This window comes from Acanthisitta chloris, unplaced genomic scaffold (genome assembly GCF_000695815.1).
Source record: "Acanthisitta chloris isolate BGI_N310 unplaced genomic scaffold, ASM69581v1 scaffold31268, whole genome shotgun sequence".
Lineage (NCBI taxonomy): Eukaryota > Metazoa > Chordata > Aves > Passeriformes > Acanthisittidae > Acanthisitta > Acanthisitta chloris.
In genome coordinates, this window is record NW_008687012.1 from 23,430 (window position 1) to 39,261 (window position 15,832).

Consider the following 15,832-nt stretch of genomic DNA (forward strand, 5'->3'; position numbering starts at 1 on the left):
TGGAATATCCCTTTGGTCAGTTTGGGTCACCTGTCCCAGCTGTGTCTCCTCCCAATGTCCCACGCACACTCAACTCCCTTGCCAGTGTGGCAGGATGGGAAGTGGTAAAGACCTTGGCTCTGTGTGAGCTCTGCTCAGCAATAACAAACACATCTCAGCATTATCAACCCTGTGCTCTGTGTAAATCCTCAACACAGCCCCATCCTAGCCACTGTGAAGAAAGTTAAGCCCACTCCAGCCCAAAGCAGCAGAGTTGTCCCAGTGTGAGAGCTCTCACCCTGCAGCTCCCGGGGGTCGGTGGGCAGTCCGGTCGCGGTGCCGGAGAGCACCACGGCATCAGCCAGGAAAAGCTGTGCAGCCTCTGCCGTCTGGGCCACGCTGACATCAGCTGTCAGGGCATGAGCACTGCCAACAGAGCAACAGGCACCATGGTTACTGTCAGCACACACATTTTTATCCCTCTCCTTCAACGTTTAGACTCTGCTTCTTCACCTTCCCCACAGCCAGAACAACCCAAGGCTTGGTGAGGAAGGATGAGCAACCTGTTTTGAGCTGGGAAATAACACTGCAATCCAAACAAGAGGTAAAACCCAACCTTTTTCCATCAGGGAACCAGAACTGATCCATCTGTTGCTCCATGCCTCGTGTCTCTAAAGAGTGATTGCTAAGTGTGAACCACCAAGAGTCAATTGAGACAGATGCTTACATGTCAAGCACCTGTATTTCAGAAATGTTGAGCACACAGAGCTCTCTGACTTCAAGTGGGAGCTGTGGCTGTGCAGTCATTCATAAATCAGATCCTGTGCCTACAATAGAATCAACACCCTCCACTGCGTTTCACCAGTCCAACTAACAGAAAGTATAGTGATTACCTATGATATAATCACAGGAATCATCTTACACAGCAATTACAAGCACCAATTACCTGCAACCCAGCTGTTCAACAGCAGCCTCCGATGTGTGGGTGACACACTTTGTCTGAAACCTTTAGCAATAGCAGCTATTAATTTAAACAGCCCCAAACTTGGAGAGAATTCCAGCCATTGCTGCCTCAACATCCAGCTCAGTTGTTTCTGTAGCTCCATTTCAACAGAAAACAATGGCTATGGTCAGTGTGTTGCACTGCTGAGTGCTGATAGCACTAACCTCTTTGCTGGATCAGTCAGTATGGACAACACTCTTGGGAGGAGGAATGTTCTGGCCATAGTCAGAGGCAACATGTGTGCAGTGAGTTCCACTGGTGTTGATGGATAGAAAAGGAACTCATTCCCTTTATGTAGCTAGAGAAAGGCAGGACTAAGCACCTAATACATACAATAATGCTGAAACAGGGCTTTAGAGTAGCAGGCACCCCAGAATTAGCACATGGAGAGTATCCACAACACAGCAAAGACTAAAGAAACATTTTCTCTGCCTTTAAAGAACAGGACTCCAGCAGCTTTCAGACACAGGTATACTACTCTACACAAAACAGATTATCTGTTTGATAATCATAGAACATAACCCATACATAGACAGGACTGATTTAAATAGAAGAAACCAGTATTATTGGCAGGAAGGAGAAGAAAGAGAATAGCTTTTGAAAATGCCAAAATATTATGATTTGGATGCTTTTATGTGGCAACTGCTTACATAACTAAAAATAACCTTGGGTGCCTAACCTCCAGAAACAAAATTTCTTTAAACCTAATGGGCATACACACAGGCATACAAAAATCTCACTTCATACCAGATGCAAGACTTTTACAGTCTGCATTTGTAAACCCTGAAGGTTAAACAACTGCAAACTTCATAGATGCAGCAACCTGCAACTTACAGGTGCAAATTTGCCTTTAAACGTATCCCCAACAGCACTGCAAGACCTTGTTAAATAATAAACTTCTCCTTAGATTCATTATAATATACTTTATTATTAAAGTGCAACATTATAAGATTAACTGTACAAAGTATAAGATTAACTGTTTTGACACTAGCATTAAAAAATCAGAAAATGGAGAAAAATATAAGATCATTACTATATTCATATTGGCATAAAATATTGCTTGTATTTACCTATGTTTCTTCTTAATATCGGCGAAAATCTGAATGTTCTCTGCTCCAACTTGTTTTCTGTACCGTAGCAGGTCACCTGCACAGGCATTTATAATCCCTTCATCAGCCACATGAGAAAACACAAACCCCTCAGCCCGGATAAAATCAAGATCTGAAAAAAATAAAATCAATATCTTAGCTAAAACTAAAGACTAGAAAAACAGAAATGCTCAAAACAAACAAAAATCCACTTTACTGCCCTTCTTATTTAATCTCAACACAAATTGGTCCATATGCTCTAGGCCTAACCAACCAATCATTCCCACATATTTAAGTTTTACATGCTTTATTTTCACCCATATTCTCTTCTACTTCTTTCTGTCTTACTATTTTCAGCTTCCATCTCTCCCACAAAACCCACCAGTTTTCTCCCTGGCCCCATGGTTTCCTTTTTCTCAGCTCCCCAGTTTGTTGCTGTGTGGCTCAGAAGAGGTAGCTGCACACCTTGCTCTGCCTCTTGCCATGACATGCCAGTGGACATGTGTCAAGAGAGGAGCAGGTAGGTCAAAACACAGCTCCTTTGTCCTAACAATGTGTTTTCTCTCCAAAAGGCATCATTAACTTGCATCTCTCCTCTCTTTCCACAGACTCTCATTGTATTACTGCTTTCCCAACATCTATATTCCCCTGTTAAATATACCTGAAGTTGTCCATCAGGTCAAAAAGCACCAAGGACCATGGACATGGAGGAATAGCATTGTCATCTTTCTTTAGGAAATTAGGCATGAAAACAGCCTACAACACATTATACACAGCCCATCTGACTCCATCTGAATGTAGTGTGTGTTTTCTACCCAGCACCACATCAAAGAGCTACTTCTAGAGCTGTGCCAAAGGTACAAAACAAGGTAAAGTTTGTGAAGAGTCAAACATTTTCCGCTCTCTTTCAAACTTACTCCAAGCATCAACCCTACCCTGTCTTAGCAACACGATTTCAACCACAGGCATTATTTCTTTGCACCAGAAAAGTTCTGTGGGATGGATACTGGAGAGCCCAGCACCACATCAAAGAGCTACTTCTAGAGCTGTGCCAAAGGTACAAAACAAGGTAAAGTTTGTGAAGAGTCAAACATTTTCCGCTCTCTTTCAAACTTACTCCAAGCATCAACCCTACCCTGTCTTAGCAACACGATTTCAACCACAGGCATTATTTCTTTGCACCAGAAAAGTTCTGTGGGATGGATACTGGAGAGGAAAGTAGTATAGGCATTATTTCTTTGCACCAGGAAGTTCTGTGGGATGGATACTGGAGAGGAAAGCCCATCCATGGACTATCAGGGATCCCTCTCAGAGCCTCTGAGTTGTAATACTGAAGCCTTGGGCCACAGTGCAATAATCCTGTGGTTGTGAGGCACAAGATTGAATCCTGACTCCCTGATTCTATTCCCCTCTTCAGACTTTCATAGCCTTGCAGTTTATTTCATCTGTCACTTAATATCTTGTGTAATAGCTCTGCACTCATCTTGTGCAGCTTTCACTGTTCTATCCCTTTGCTTTAGAGGTCTCTTCCAAGCCCTTCTGCAGCTCTGCTGCTGCTCCAGCTCTGGAGTCAGCTGCAGTTTAATTAGAGCTGACATCACACCAAGGCAAGCAATGCCTGTGGAAACAGCCAGCAAGGATACAATCCCACCCACCAGGGACCTGCTCAGGCAGAGGCATCACCTCAGCACACTTCAAAAACAAACAGAAATGATCTTAAACATTTATTTACCAAATGACAAGGTGCCTCTTTATTTTAAAATTTCAGTTTCATTCCAAAAGCCCTGAAGTTGCAGAAACAGAAGCTTATGCCTGATAGAGAAGAGCCTACATTGCTTAGCAACACGGACTGCAGCTAACAAGAAACATCACAGATGGATGCCAAATCAAATGCAAGCTGTCCTGTGCCTTGAGATTAGGGGGTGAAAAGCATGGAGTATTCCCAAGATCCAAAGGGAAGAGTGTGCCACAGGTGCAGTTACAGGTGTTGGTAGGGTAATAAACACACTGCAAATAGCTAGACTGAGATTTCTGCACCTAGGAACAAAAGCTGTAGGTTCTGTTTAAATCACTCAAGCCTATAGTACAGTTCAGATTTAAATAAGAAAAATTATTCCTCTAATCATAAGACTATCAATGAGTCTAGAGACGTGTTACACTTTCACAGCAATCATAATGTTTAACTTGGGACAGAGGCTATTCATTGAGTAATGTCATTTATTGAAGTCACTGCTTACATGCTGTTTGCTGATGCTTAGTTTGTGTTTCCTCAGTTTAGTAATGTAAGACTTTCTGCTAAATATTGGGCTGGTACTTGGCTTACCAAGGCTGCTCTCCCTATCTGGGTTTTTGAAGGTTATGAAAATACAGGTTTTAACCAAGTGTGATAGGTGCAGGCACCATGTCATTACCCTTCTGTTTTATGAAGCCATAATCAGATTCTGCTAATGAATTCATTTTTATGCTCATAAAAGTGTGAGAATGATAGCACTGCTTACTTTCACGTTTGGCAAGTTGGAAAGTAATAGCCCCTAGATAGTTAATAGATAGTCCCATTCCTGACTTACATGGGAACACAACATTTTGTAGTCTTACTGGAAGTAAATCAACAACAAACATGAGTATGTGAAATTAACACAATGGTTAACTTCAGGAAACAAGAGACACTGATAAATAATTAAGAAAAAAACCTAACACCAAGCCTAAACCTGACCCAGATTGAGTGAATATAACCTGGGCAGTCCTGAGCACAGAGAAAGAATAACCAGTAATACTTACTAAACAAAAATAAATGAGGGAGCATTTGTATTTTCATCTCCTCTACAAATGCTCATAGAACTTGCTTATTTACATCATTCTGTTTCAGCCTCAAGCAGCTGTAGTTAATTAAATCAGAAACTACAAACAGAAAATTCCACACCTCTAAAAAACACATGGTGCACCTCTTAATAATGAGCCAATTGAACAGTAACCCTAGCAAAACAACTCTGACTTGCTTCTCCACAAAGAGCATTCTAGGAAAGAATGAAGATACAGAGTCTTTGGAGGATGTCACTAACATGAACTAGTAAAATGGGTTGGGTTTTTTTGAGAACAAGTATTTGAGATTTAGATGGTTTCCAGCCAAAAATACAAACACAAAACTGTGCTATTCTGTATTGCCTCCATGTTTTGCAGTCTACACTTCCTTAGGGATGTTATGTTTGATTTCATTTTAAATTGAAATGCTTCTATTAGAAGAGTATAAAAACGGAGCAGCTGATGACTTCAGTGTTAAAGAAAGGTGTGACACAAATCTCCCTCACTTTTTGTGCATACAACACACTAATTGGAGTGGGCCAACATTGTCCTATCTGCTCATTGGAACAGAGGCAGATCCAGCAGCTTCCAGCATAACCTCCTGAAGTGCAAAGCACAAGAGCAGAGGCAGTGACACTGTTTTGTGGGGCAGACAGAGGGAAGACAGGCCCTGCAGCACAGCTCACAGCAGGAGGATGCCAGGGCCTGCTGGATGGATGACCTTGGGCAACTGCCTCCCTCAGCCCCCCACGCTGGACCTGTCGCTGTGCTGAACCAAGAGCATCCAGCACAGGTGTAACAGTCTGCAATAACCTTTTGGAGCTGGGAGGATGTTGGCAGCAAGTGGTTTGGCTCCACAGTTGTTTTTCAATAACGTGAGGAACTGCTTGTTTCTGTCAGAAGAGTGGAGACACAGCAGTTCTCTTTTTTCCTCAAGATCTCCCACTATTTCCTACCATTGCCCCACACCTTTGCTGAAGTACCCAGCACAATTTTCCTGGCATTGCATCCTTTAAGTGCCTAATTGAATAAATAAATGTTTCCTAAAGAACCAAATTGAATCTAAATAAAAAAAAAACCAAACTCAACCTCCTCAGACGCCTCATCCCTGATTTATTACTGTTATTTTCAGATCTATCCAATACCTTGCCAATATGCTAGGAAAATTCAGCAATTTCATCTGTTACTATTTGGCTATGCACAACACATTTATTAGCATAACCACATGTTGCTGCAGTTGAGCTCCCAGTCACACTGCAAACCTGCTGACATTCCCCCTGCCCTTTACATAGCAAAATCATTACCTTCTCCTAGAGACTCTTTATAAATTCCCTGTGTGGTTCCCTTCAGAATGGTTATTTCCACCAAAGATTTCATTTTCCCTATGGAAATTCCTATGGCTGCAGAGTAGGCAAAAGATGCTACATATGCTTTTTTAGCTAGAACACCTTCAGTGACTGATTTGTGTACTGAGAGCATAAAAGACTTGATCTATTAATAGCCACCTATTAAAATTGTATTGACATTAAAGTCACTACTAAGTTGCTAAAGAAAAACTATTCAAATATTTGCTACCTACAAAGTAGCACTCAGTTTACTGTGATTTTGGTTAAAGTGATTTTCTTTTTGCTTTCCTGTTCAGTGAACTTGAGACAATCATTTTTAGAGAAGTGCAATGAAATGCATTAAACACAAGCCCTTCCTGGCTGGTGTTCTCCAGTTACAGAGCAAATAGTGCAGAACAAGAGGAGAACTGAGCATAAAACCCCAAGCCCTTCAGGAATTCTCTCCCACATTAATAATTGCCAAGAAGAGAAATTCATTGCTCCCACACCATATCCCTTATTTAGTGATGATTTTTGCTCCTAAAAGGATGTGTAACTCACTAGGAGTTTGACCACTGCTTTTAAAGGTAAGGTGTGGAATATTTTTGCAGACACCTATGTACCTCAAGCATCCTACATACCTGCAATCTCTGAAAACTAGCCCTGGATTCTGTTAGCATTTTTACATTTGGTTTGCATGTGGGTTCTGCTGCAGCAATAAAAATCAGGTTTTGTCAGTTTATCGAGCACCTAGAGACTCTGCAAATGGCAACTTCTGATTTCAAAGCACACAAAACAAATCTGAGTTCAAATTACATCTATTAACAAGAATTCAAAACTTCAAGACATATTCAGCATGATTAAAATTGCCACCGCAGATAGCTTAGCCTACACTATTCCACCTCAAGTATTGTTTTTAGTTAACACCTGGTTCTATAAAACTTGTACATTCGAAAATCATAGAATCATAGAATTTAGGGGATGGAATGGACCTTACAGATCATCCAGCCCCAACCCCTGCCCTGGGCAGGGACACCTCCTCACTAGATCAGGATGCTCAAGGCTCATCCAGCCTGGATTGAACACCACCAAGGTATAACCAACCTTACTGTAATCACATAGGCAAACTGTGCACATTGGGCCAAGACATGCATTGATCCTCAACTTATGAATTTAGGAAGTACAAGCTATCCATATTAAGCCACTTTCCATCTTTACATCATGCAATGTTACACATGCAAAACTAAAATTGCTTTCGTAAGCATTAGGAGCAGAAAGGTTAGCAAGTCTAAGACTCCTGCAATAAAGATGGATAAATTTGTATTTAATTACCCCAAGTGCAATTTATTTTTAAGGAGTTTGGCTATTTGTACACTCAATTCATTAAAAGAAAAAACAATGAAAACTTAGTTTTAATGGATAACAATAGCAGCAACAGCACAGAATCAGATGCTGAAACAGGATGCTTAAGCACAGTGGGTTAAATTGATCCTCAAATATAATTTAACTGAAGTACATAGAGTTACACCAAAGGTGGCTTTCAGACACGAGTAGGTTTAAAGTAATCATTATATTTAGACACCTAGAAAGCTGTGGCAGTGGCCTTGGGATTTTTAGCTACCTCCAAGTGAAGCAGAGCACAAGTATCATCTATTATAATCAAGCAGGCATCTTTCTCAAAAATCTAATTTCTGCTTTTTCAGGGTACAGTGAGCTTCTCATGTCTCATTTTTCATGGTATCTATGTTAGCACAATGCGCAATTTGCGGCGAGTAAATGCCATAGCAAACAACAGTAATAACTGATGAGTCATTTCTATTACCTGCAGCAAGAGCAACTGCTATTGCCTGTTGATTTGCAGCACACAGGACCTGCACACCCAGAGGGAGATGGGGACAGCTCTGTCTCACTGCAGCACTCACTACTGTCATTGCTGCAGTGACTTCTGGCCCAGGACACACCGTGTAGAGTTCTCCACTATCAAACCATCCTGTGGAGATGATTATAAAGAAATAGGATTACAATAAACAAAAAGGAACTGAATAAAAAACATGGCTAGTTTACCATTACACTGTTTCGGATTAAGAGACACACAAGTTTAAAGGTTTTCCTTCAAAGGAAAGATTATCTACAGCAAATTGTGTTGATAGATACAACCACTTAGAAAAGTGCTTTCATTATCAAACCATCCTGTGGAGATGATTATAAAGAAATAGGATTACAATAAACAAAAAGGAACTGAATAAAAAACATGGCTAGTTTACCATTACACTGTTTCGGATTAAGAGACACACAAGTTTAAAGGTTTTCCTTCAAAGGAAAGATTATCTACAGCAAATTGTGTTGATAGATACAACCACTTAGAAAAGTGCTTTCATCAACAGCATGGTATGTGCAGGGAAATCAGGAAGAGAAATAAATGTGATTTTAATTATACATTCATCAATTTGGCTTCCTTTGATCCAGCCTAAAATGTGAACTATAGGCAAATGAGTTAAATCTTATATCTCATTAAAAATGGTGTAAAGTCAAACTTCAATTATCCAGGTGGAATATAGGATATTGAGTAGGTTTGGGTAATGGAGGACTTGGAGATAATCAGAGCAGTTTTCAATTCAATTCATGTCAGAAAATAAGTGCTATTTTGGATAAATAAAGGAATTTTTTTTTCTACTATTGTACCTATTTGTAGTGTGCCTAATACCATAGTATTACCTATTGATATTTCTCCCATTTCATATTCAGAATTACTGGAAGATATTGCCATTTATTATCTATTACACCTCTCCTTCCATATGGACATACTCTTACCAAACAGTGGAGTGATGATAAAATGCTCTGCTGATATAATTTATGCATTTTATTGAAAAATCTTTGTACATAATCTGGTACCAATCATTGTATAGGATACAACAGAAAGCTTCCAACAACTGCAGGCCACATACAAATTTGTCAAGGACTAATAACATGACTAAAATTACAGCCTTGAAACATATTCCAGGCCTGATATTTTGCATTTGCAGGGAGAATGTTAAAAGAACCTAGACATGTCTTATCAACTTCATTCTAAAAATGTAAAGAGTTTAATAGACAAACTAATTGTGCATATAGAAAAGAAATTCTGCTCTCTCTGGAGTTTTATCACACATCTTAATCCTTTAAAATGAGAGCTTTACCTTTCAAAGATATTGTAATGGAACAAGAACAGGAATAAGATTTTTGGGGGAAATATACAAGGTCTCCTTTTTAAAAAAACCAACTTCATTCTAAAAATGTAAAGAGTTTAATAGACAAACTAATTGTGCATATAGAAAAGAAATTCTGCTCTCTCTGGAGTTTTATCACACATCTTAATCCTTTAAAATGAGAGCTTTACCTTTCAAAGATATTGTAATGGAACAAGAACAGGAATAAGATTTTTGGGGGAAATATACAAGGTCTCCTTTTTAAAAAAACCTACCTATGGTGAAGATTTTTTTTGGGGAAAAATACAAGGTCTCCTTTTTAAAAAAACCTTTCCTACCTATGGAATGCTCTTCTAATCTTTGCTGTAGTGTAGAAGCCCTTTTGGCAGTAAAAGCAAAGACAGTATGTAAGATGCTGTCGGCATTAGTGGCTGAATCACAGACTGAGCCACAGACATCATAAATGAACAAAACACAGAGGATGGGGAAACTGAGAACAGAAATAATCCAGTGGAACACCATGGTCAGCCCAAGCACACAACCTACAGATGCTCAGTGTACCAGGGCACAGCTACCACACTGCTCACAGCTGAGTATTTCAATGCCCTAAAAACAAAGGGACACAACCTATCAATGGAAAAATTGACCTAAACCAATGAGCACTCCACATTAGACCTCTGCACTACTTGGTGCCATTCATCAACATGTTTAATTACACAATCCCTGTCCAAGAAACCTCAACTAGGCAAAGGAAAACCAGATATAACCAACCAACACACCTATCCTTGATTTTGTTTCCATGTCCTATTCAATGTGTAACATCCACACTACTCTACCTGTGATGGGATGTAGCCATAGGACAATGATGACAAACAGTCCTCAGCAAACCCACAGCATCTTCAGAAATGAAAAAAAAACCAAACCAAAACACCAGCTTTTAGTCAGTTTCTCTGGAATGAGGTCAGGACAGTTCCAACAAAGCTGAACTGATCAAATGTTCTTGTAGCTCAGGCACAGCTATCAAATCCTTCGTGGTACCAACAGAAAGAGAAACGCCGCTGCCTTTTGCCCTCTCTACGCATAAATATATTAGGTCAGTCTAAGCAAGAATGCAAAGCTGGTCAGGAGTTGTATGTGGCCAAAGGATTAATGTAGAACTATACTATTTGAAGAAGATACGTCCAAATAATGCAATGAAACAGATAAATCCTTGAGGCCACAAAACCTGCAAGCCCTTGGCTCAAGAATGCTCTGCTTGGCAGGCTTCACCAAAATCTGGGTATCTGGGAAAGTCCAGGCTTATCATAAAGGCCAGGAGCTGAAAAACAGAAGCCCCAGGATTTCAGGCAGTGGAGACTCAACCTCAATAGGACACACAGCAAGAAAGGTGACTCGGAACGAGGCTTCAGATATTCAGCTCCTAAAGGGCCATGCCAGCAGCCAAAAAAGCAAGAGAATGGGCTGGCAAAATTCCACAGAAATTCTGCAGTGACACTGAGCTTTCTGCGAGTTGCTACTTTGACAGTTCAGGATTTGCATAAAGCAAATTATTCCATTAGACACATTAATGAATTAATTCATTTAAAAATTGATTAAAACCCTAGCCACAGTACTATGCATAACAAGTATCTAATTGAATTCCAGCTCGAACTGGAGGCATATGGGAAGATTCCAACACTTCTCTGCTTTAAACTTACTCTATTTTCTTTTCAGCAACTGTCTCTCCCCATGGCCTCATGGTCCAGAGTTACAGTGAATATTTTTGGTAGTACTTTAATAGTGTGTTATTCTTTTGGTACCATCCCATACACCATGTTCTTTTGCATATTATGTTTTGTTTAATTAAAACAAGAACAACATATGTTCTGCAATACAGAAAGCTGAATTACAGATGCATTAAGTCAAAGCTTCCTTTCATATTTTATACAAAAATATAACACCACAGATTTCTGTGTTTACTGAATTGATATGTGTATAAAACAGAGTTCAGTGCTATCAGAGAGCTAATTAAAATGGTGGAAAGAAAACAGTTATGCTAAATTAAAGTTCATGGAATTTAAGCTTATAGTTTAGAAATCTATGGAAACAGCTACTGCATTATATCCTCCAAAACAGAATCTATTTAGATAGTATGAGAGAAAACTCTAGCACATACCTTTTGTAACATTGAATGTTAAGATAATTTATGTGTTGCTCATATATAATAGCCTTGTTGTAAGTAATTCTCAAACAATGCATTTCCTTTTTGCTTTGAATAACTTCTGAAGTGCTACATATGTGCAAAGTGCCCTTTGTATCACAGTCAGCTACTGAAAAACAGGTCATTTAAACAGCTCTCTGACTACATAGAAAAGTAATTTTCTTAGCTTTATTCCACTTACAGAAATGACCTCTTAAAACACTTCAGCTGCACATGCATCACAGCAGAAAAGCCTCAAAAATAGTCACAACATTATTAAACTATAACAGGTATAACAGTTGTACCAACTTTAACTCAGCCCATACCTAATGCAACATTTTCCCCAATACAATCTCAGTGTTTCCCCCAACAGAAAGGCTCTACCAGCAAACACATACACACAAACCTTTGCAAGCTCAACAACCAGTTGTTGCAGTTAGGTAACAGCAACAAGTGATCTGTTTCAGAGAAACCAGAGGGAACTTCTGCTCTATTTTCTGTCTGTAATACAAGTGTCAGCCAGGCTGAACAGAATGAATACAAGTTAACTGGAATATATATTTTGTAACTTTCTTAAACAAAAGCAGGTACAAATTGGAGGGGTTACAATGCCTTGTAGCCTGCTACTTACAAAATCTTGCCTGGGGAATTTCATTGTTTAGCAACACAAAAGTGAAAAGCATATACATTTTGAGCACAGATGGCTTCCTAACTGAGCACTCACTTGTTTTCATTACTGAGCTCTAATATCACAAATCCTTCATATTTATTATGTTAAGCTGCTAATGTGCCAGACAAGTCACCTTCCTCTGAATATACTAGGATTTACTTCCAAGTGCAACACATATGGAGTGAGGAAGACCATGTACTTTATTTTTAAATGTTAACACCAATGCCAGCGACTTGAGATGACATGTAAACATCTAAGAGCAGCAAGTGGTTATGTATCTTCTTAAAGGCTTCTGCAGGCAGCATTTGGAAACACTGTCAGTAGAAATACCCATGGGAAAAAAACTTTTTCTAGCTCTCCTTCCACAAGAAAAATGGACAGCTTTAACAATTCATTCAGAATACTGAGCAAGAAACCTAATATATTCCCATTACAGAAGCCAGGCAGTTTGGAAGAGTGGTGATCTCTGTGCAAAAGCCAGGAAGCTCCTGAAGGATCTATCCTGAAACTTGCATTTCTCTGAAAGTACCAAGAAAACCCAAAGAAGTGAATTGCAGAAAATGTTAGGCAAGCATACTGATATTTATGGAAGCTCTCCTGATTATCTCTGACATTTATGGCATTAATAAAGGATTTGTTTGTCATATTGCTGTAACACTATTCAGCACAGACCTTTAGAATGAAGACTGGTGTGGAATGCATACTGACATTCTTGTGACTTCTACAGGAAATAGATAAAGCAGTAACTTTAAGCCCTGAATTTGTCCAAATGTGTAGAGAAATTACTACATTCACCTCATCTGCCTATCTGGCAGGTAAGTGTAAAAATATATTCAAGTTCAGAGGCTGCAATGCACTAGGAGTAAAGGTAAACCAGTTAGACCTGGAATTGCAGAATTTATTACAACTGTTGAAAAGACAAAGCATGAAAGCCAAAGTTTTGTGTTAGTACTTTAAAGCTTGTCTTAAAGCTGCTAGAGCTTTGTGCCTGCCAGCAGTGAAAGTAACTGCTCCTGTACCCTCCTTCACGTTTAGGTGTTCTTGATGTCTTCCCCTACTGCTAAAGGTTTCAATGTGTTACTATTATGTAAGGGAAACAGGTAAACAGGCACTGGAGTGTGGGACAATGGCTTTATGAGTGCAATCCCTTTCTCTGACACAGGAAGACAGAGACTAGTATTTGCCACTCTTCTGATGACGATCAAATCACCTTACACCTCATGGTGATATTGTGACAAAGGATAAAACCACAGTACAGAATAGAGAACTATTGCACACCTCTTCTTTCAACAGGTATGAAAAGGAAGAAAACTTACTCATTCTGTTCAACCTGCAGCTAGAGACTATTCCAACTGAGTGGATATCTTGCATGTGTTCATCTGGTTCATAGGCACTGAAGCTCACCTATGCTTCCATCATTCTACCACAATGCTGTCTATCCTTTCAACAATTCTTTTTGCAGCACTCTCCTAATTTAGCCTTACTAGTGCTGCTCTGCCCATAACCTACTTTGTGTGACTTGTCTTGCATTTTGACCTTGGTCTCCTATAATATAGACTAAGCTCTTGTATTCAGTTTTGTCCTGCCTATAAAGTATCATTGCAATTTATACATTAAATAGTTTCAACTGGCTTGTTACTGAGGTTTTGCTGATAACAGGTCAGAGCAGTGACTGCTTGTTCACTTAAGACATTCTCAAACCTTGGACATTAGTATGCCATCAGACAATACACATAATACTGTAGGCAGGTCAAAGCAAAACCACATCAACACCCCAAGACAAGGTGTAATGAAATGTTTAAAACATACCTGACCTTTCAAAAGGACATACACCCTGTTAAAATCTACTGAACTGTGAAGATTACTACACCACTTTAGGTCCAACAGCAATTCTGTCAGCAGTACCTGCCTTTTTTTGCCTCTGGCTGAGTCTGGCCTTTTGGACCTTCTCTTCTGGATGTGCAATGCTTGCTGCTGGGGGCTGGAGAGAAGGGGTAAAGAGGGTAGAGAACAGCCTAAGCTTTTTTTTTTTAGGCCCTGAATTATCTGTGCTGTTTTGGTACAAACACAAATGTGGGGCAATCCTGCACCCTACCAGTGCCTGAGGTACACAGGAGGTATCAGCTGTGCACGTAGCATTGCTCTGTGACTTCAGGGAACAAGAGTGTTGTACAGAGCTAAAAATACAGACTGGATTGATGAAGCATTCTACAGCCAGAGACCTAGAATGCTGTTCAAGATGCTTCTGATGATTAAAATTTGGGCTATACAAAAATAAGTTTGTGTAATGGCTGCTACAGGAAGAAGGAAAACCAAAACTTACAACTCCAGCATCCTTGTAAGTTTCTGCCTCTTGACAAGCTTGGTCAATGATCTGGGTCAATGGAAGAGAACTTCTTGGGGTCCCTGCAAGAATAATGAATGCTGCTTATCCCAGAGCACACACAAAGCAAAAACATGTACAGTTACAGCTTTTGGGTAGGACAGATATGGGGATTGGCATACTGAAATAGGGAGATACAGGGTAAACTTGCTGTGCTGGTTTGAAAAGGAAACCGGTGAGAGACTCTGAGTCAGAAGTACAATTTAATATGAACAACACAACAAAACAACACAAATGCAACCATACAAAAAAAAGTAACCTGACAGAGTCAGAAAATAACCTGACAGAGTCAGAAAGTAACCTGACACCCTGTCAGTCAGGGTGTAGTAGTAGTCCCATTAAATGGTGGCTGCAGTCCTCCTGGAGTGATGGGTTTGTTGGAGCAGTGATCCTGCAGATCCAGTTCTCTCCTGAAGGTCCAGCAGCAGCTCTTGTCCTCTGGGAATCCAGCAGGCAAAGGGCTCCCTGTGCTGGTCCAAACCAGCTTACATCCCTGTGAGCATGTTTGGCTCCCCACCCCTGGGGTGAGTCCCCTCACCCTGGGACAATTCACAATTCACAAAGTTGAGGGTCTGCTATAATCCCTTATTGCACCAGGTCTGCTCTTAGCTTGCTATTTCTGTAGTTATAATTTATCTTGCATTAGTGATGTTCCAGACAACACAACTTATGGGCAAGGCTGACCCCTAGGTCTGCAGAATACTTACGTTAAACACCAGTGGGTTTAAAATTAACTAAATCTCTAATCTGCAAGGCTGATTGTATCTGAACTTCAGCACAAGTGTTTCATGGCAGAAATGCACACGTGGATTTTGTTGGAGTTCAGTGAGTTTCCATAAAGATCAGCTCCAAAATCTTTTATGATATTTGGGCTCCTAAAGTGAGGGTCTGAACTGGGGACTGTGCTGAGCCCTCTGATGGGCTTTTTTAGATGCCCCTTCATTAGATGGTCTGATTTCACAGCATGGAGAAGGCTGGCCATAGTGCCTGGGGGCTGCTTCTGGGAGCACATGGAGCAGGGTCAAGTCTGGTCATCAGCCCCTCAAGGAGAAGATCTGCTGTGTCATCAGCTCTGTTCCTCCTGAGCCCCTGGGCAGGTGGATGAGGTCAGGGTGGAACAGCCCTTGCCTGTTGTCTGAGCTTCCCACTGCCTCTCGGGACCTGTGAGAGCTCTGTCCAACCTCTACCTGTCCCGACGCCCATTTACACAATTCCCTAACC

General features: G+C 40.3%; 1 protein-coding gene across 1 annotated transcript in view; it reads right to left on the reverse strand.

The window, feature by feature from the left end:
- The window catches only part of LOC103807683 (uncharacterized protein F13E9.13, mitochondrial-like), a gene marked incomplete at its 5' end in the record, with an annotated part of 20,032 nt that extends 5,380 nt beyond the window's left edge, over nt 1-14,652 (reverse strand). The window contains 5 exon segments of the mRNA XM_009080424.1: nt 278-405; nt 2,053-2,203; nt 8,017-8,163; nt 8,166-8,184; nt 14,552-14,652. Of these exon segments, the coding sequence (XP_009078672.1) occupies nt 278-405; nt 2,053-2,203; nt 8,017-8,163; nt 8,166-8,184; nt 14,552-14,652 (546 nt within the window).
- Nucleotides 14,653-15,832: the final 1,180 nt, after the last annotated feature.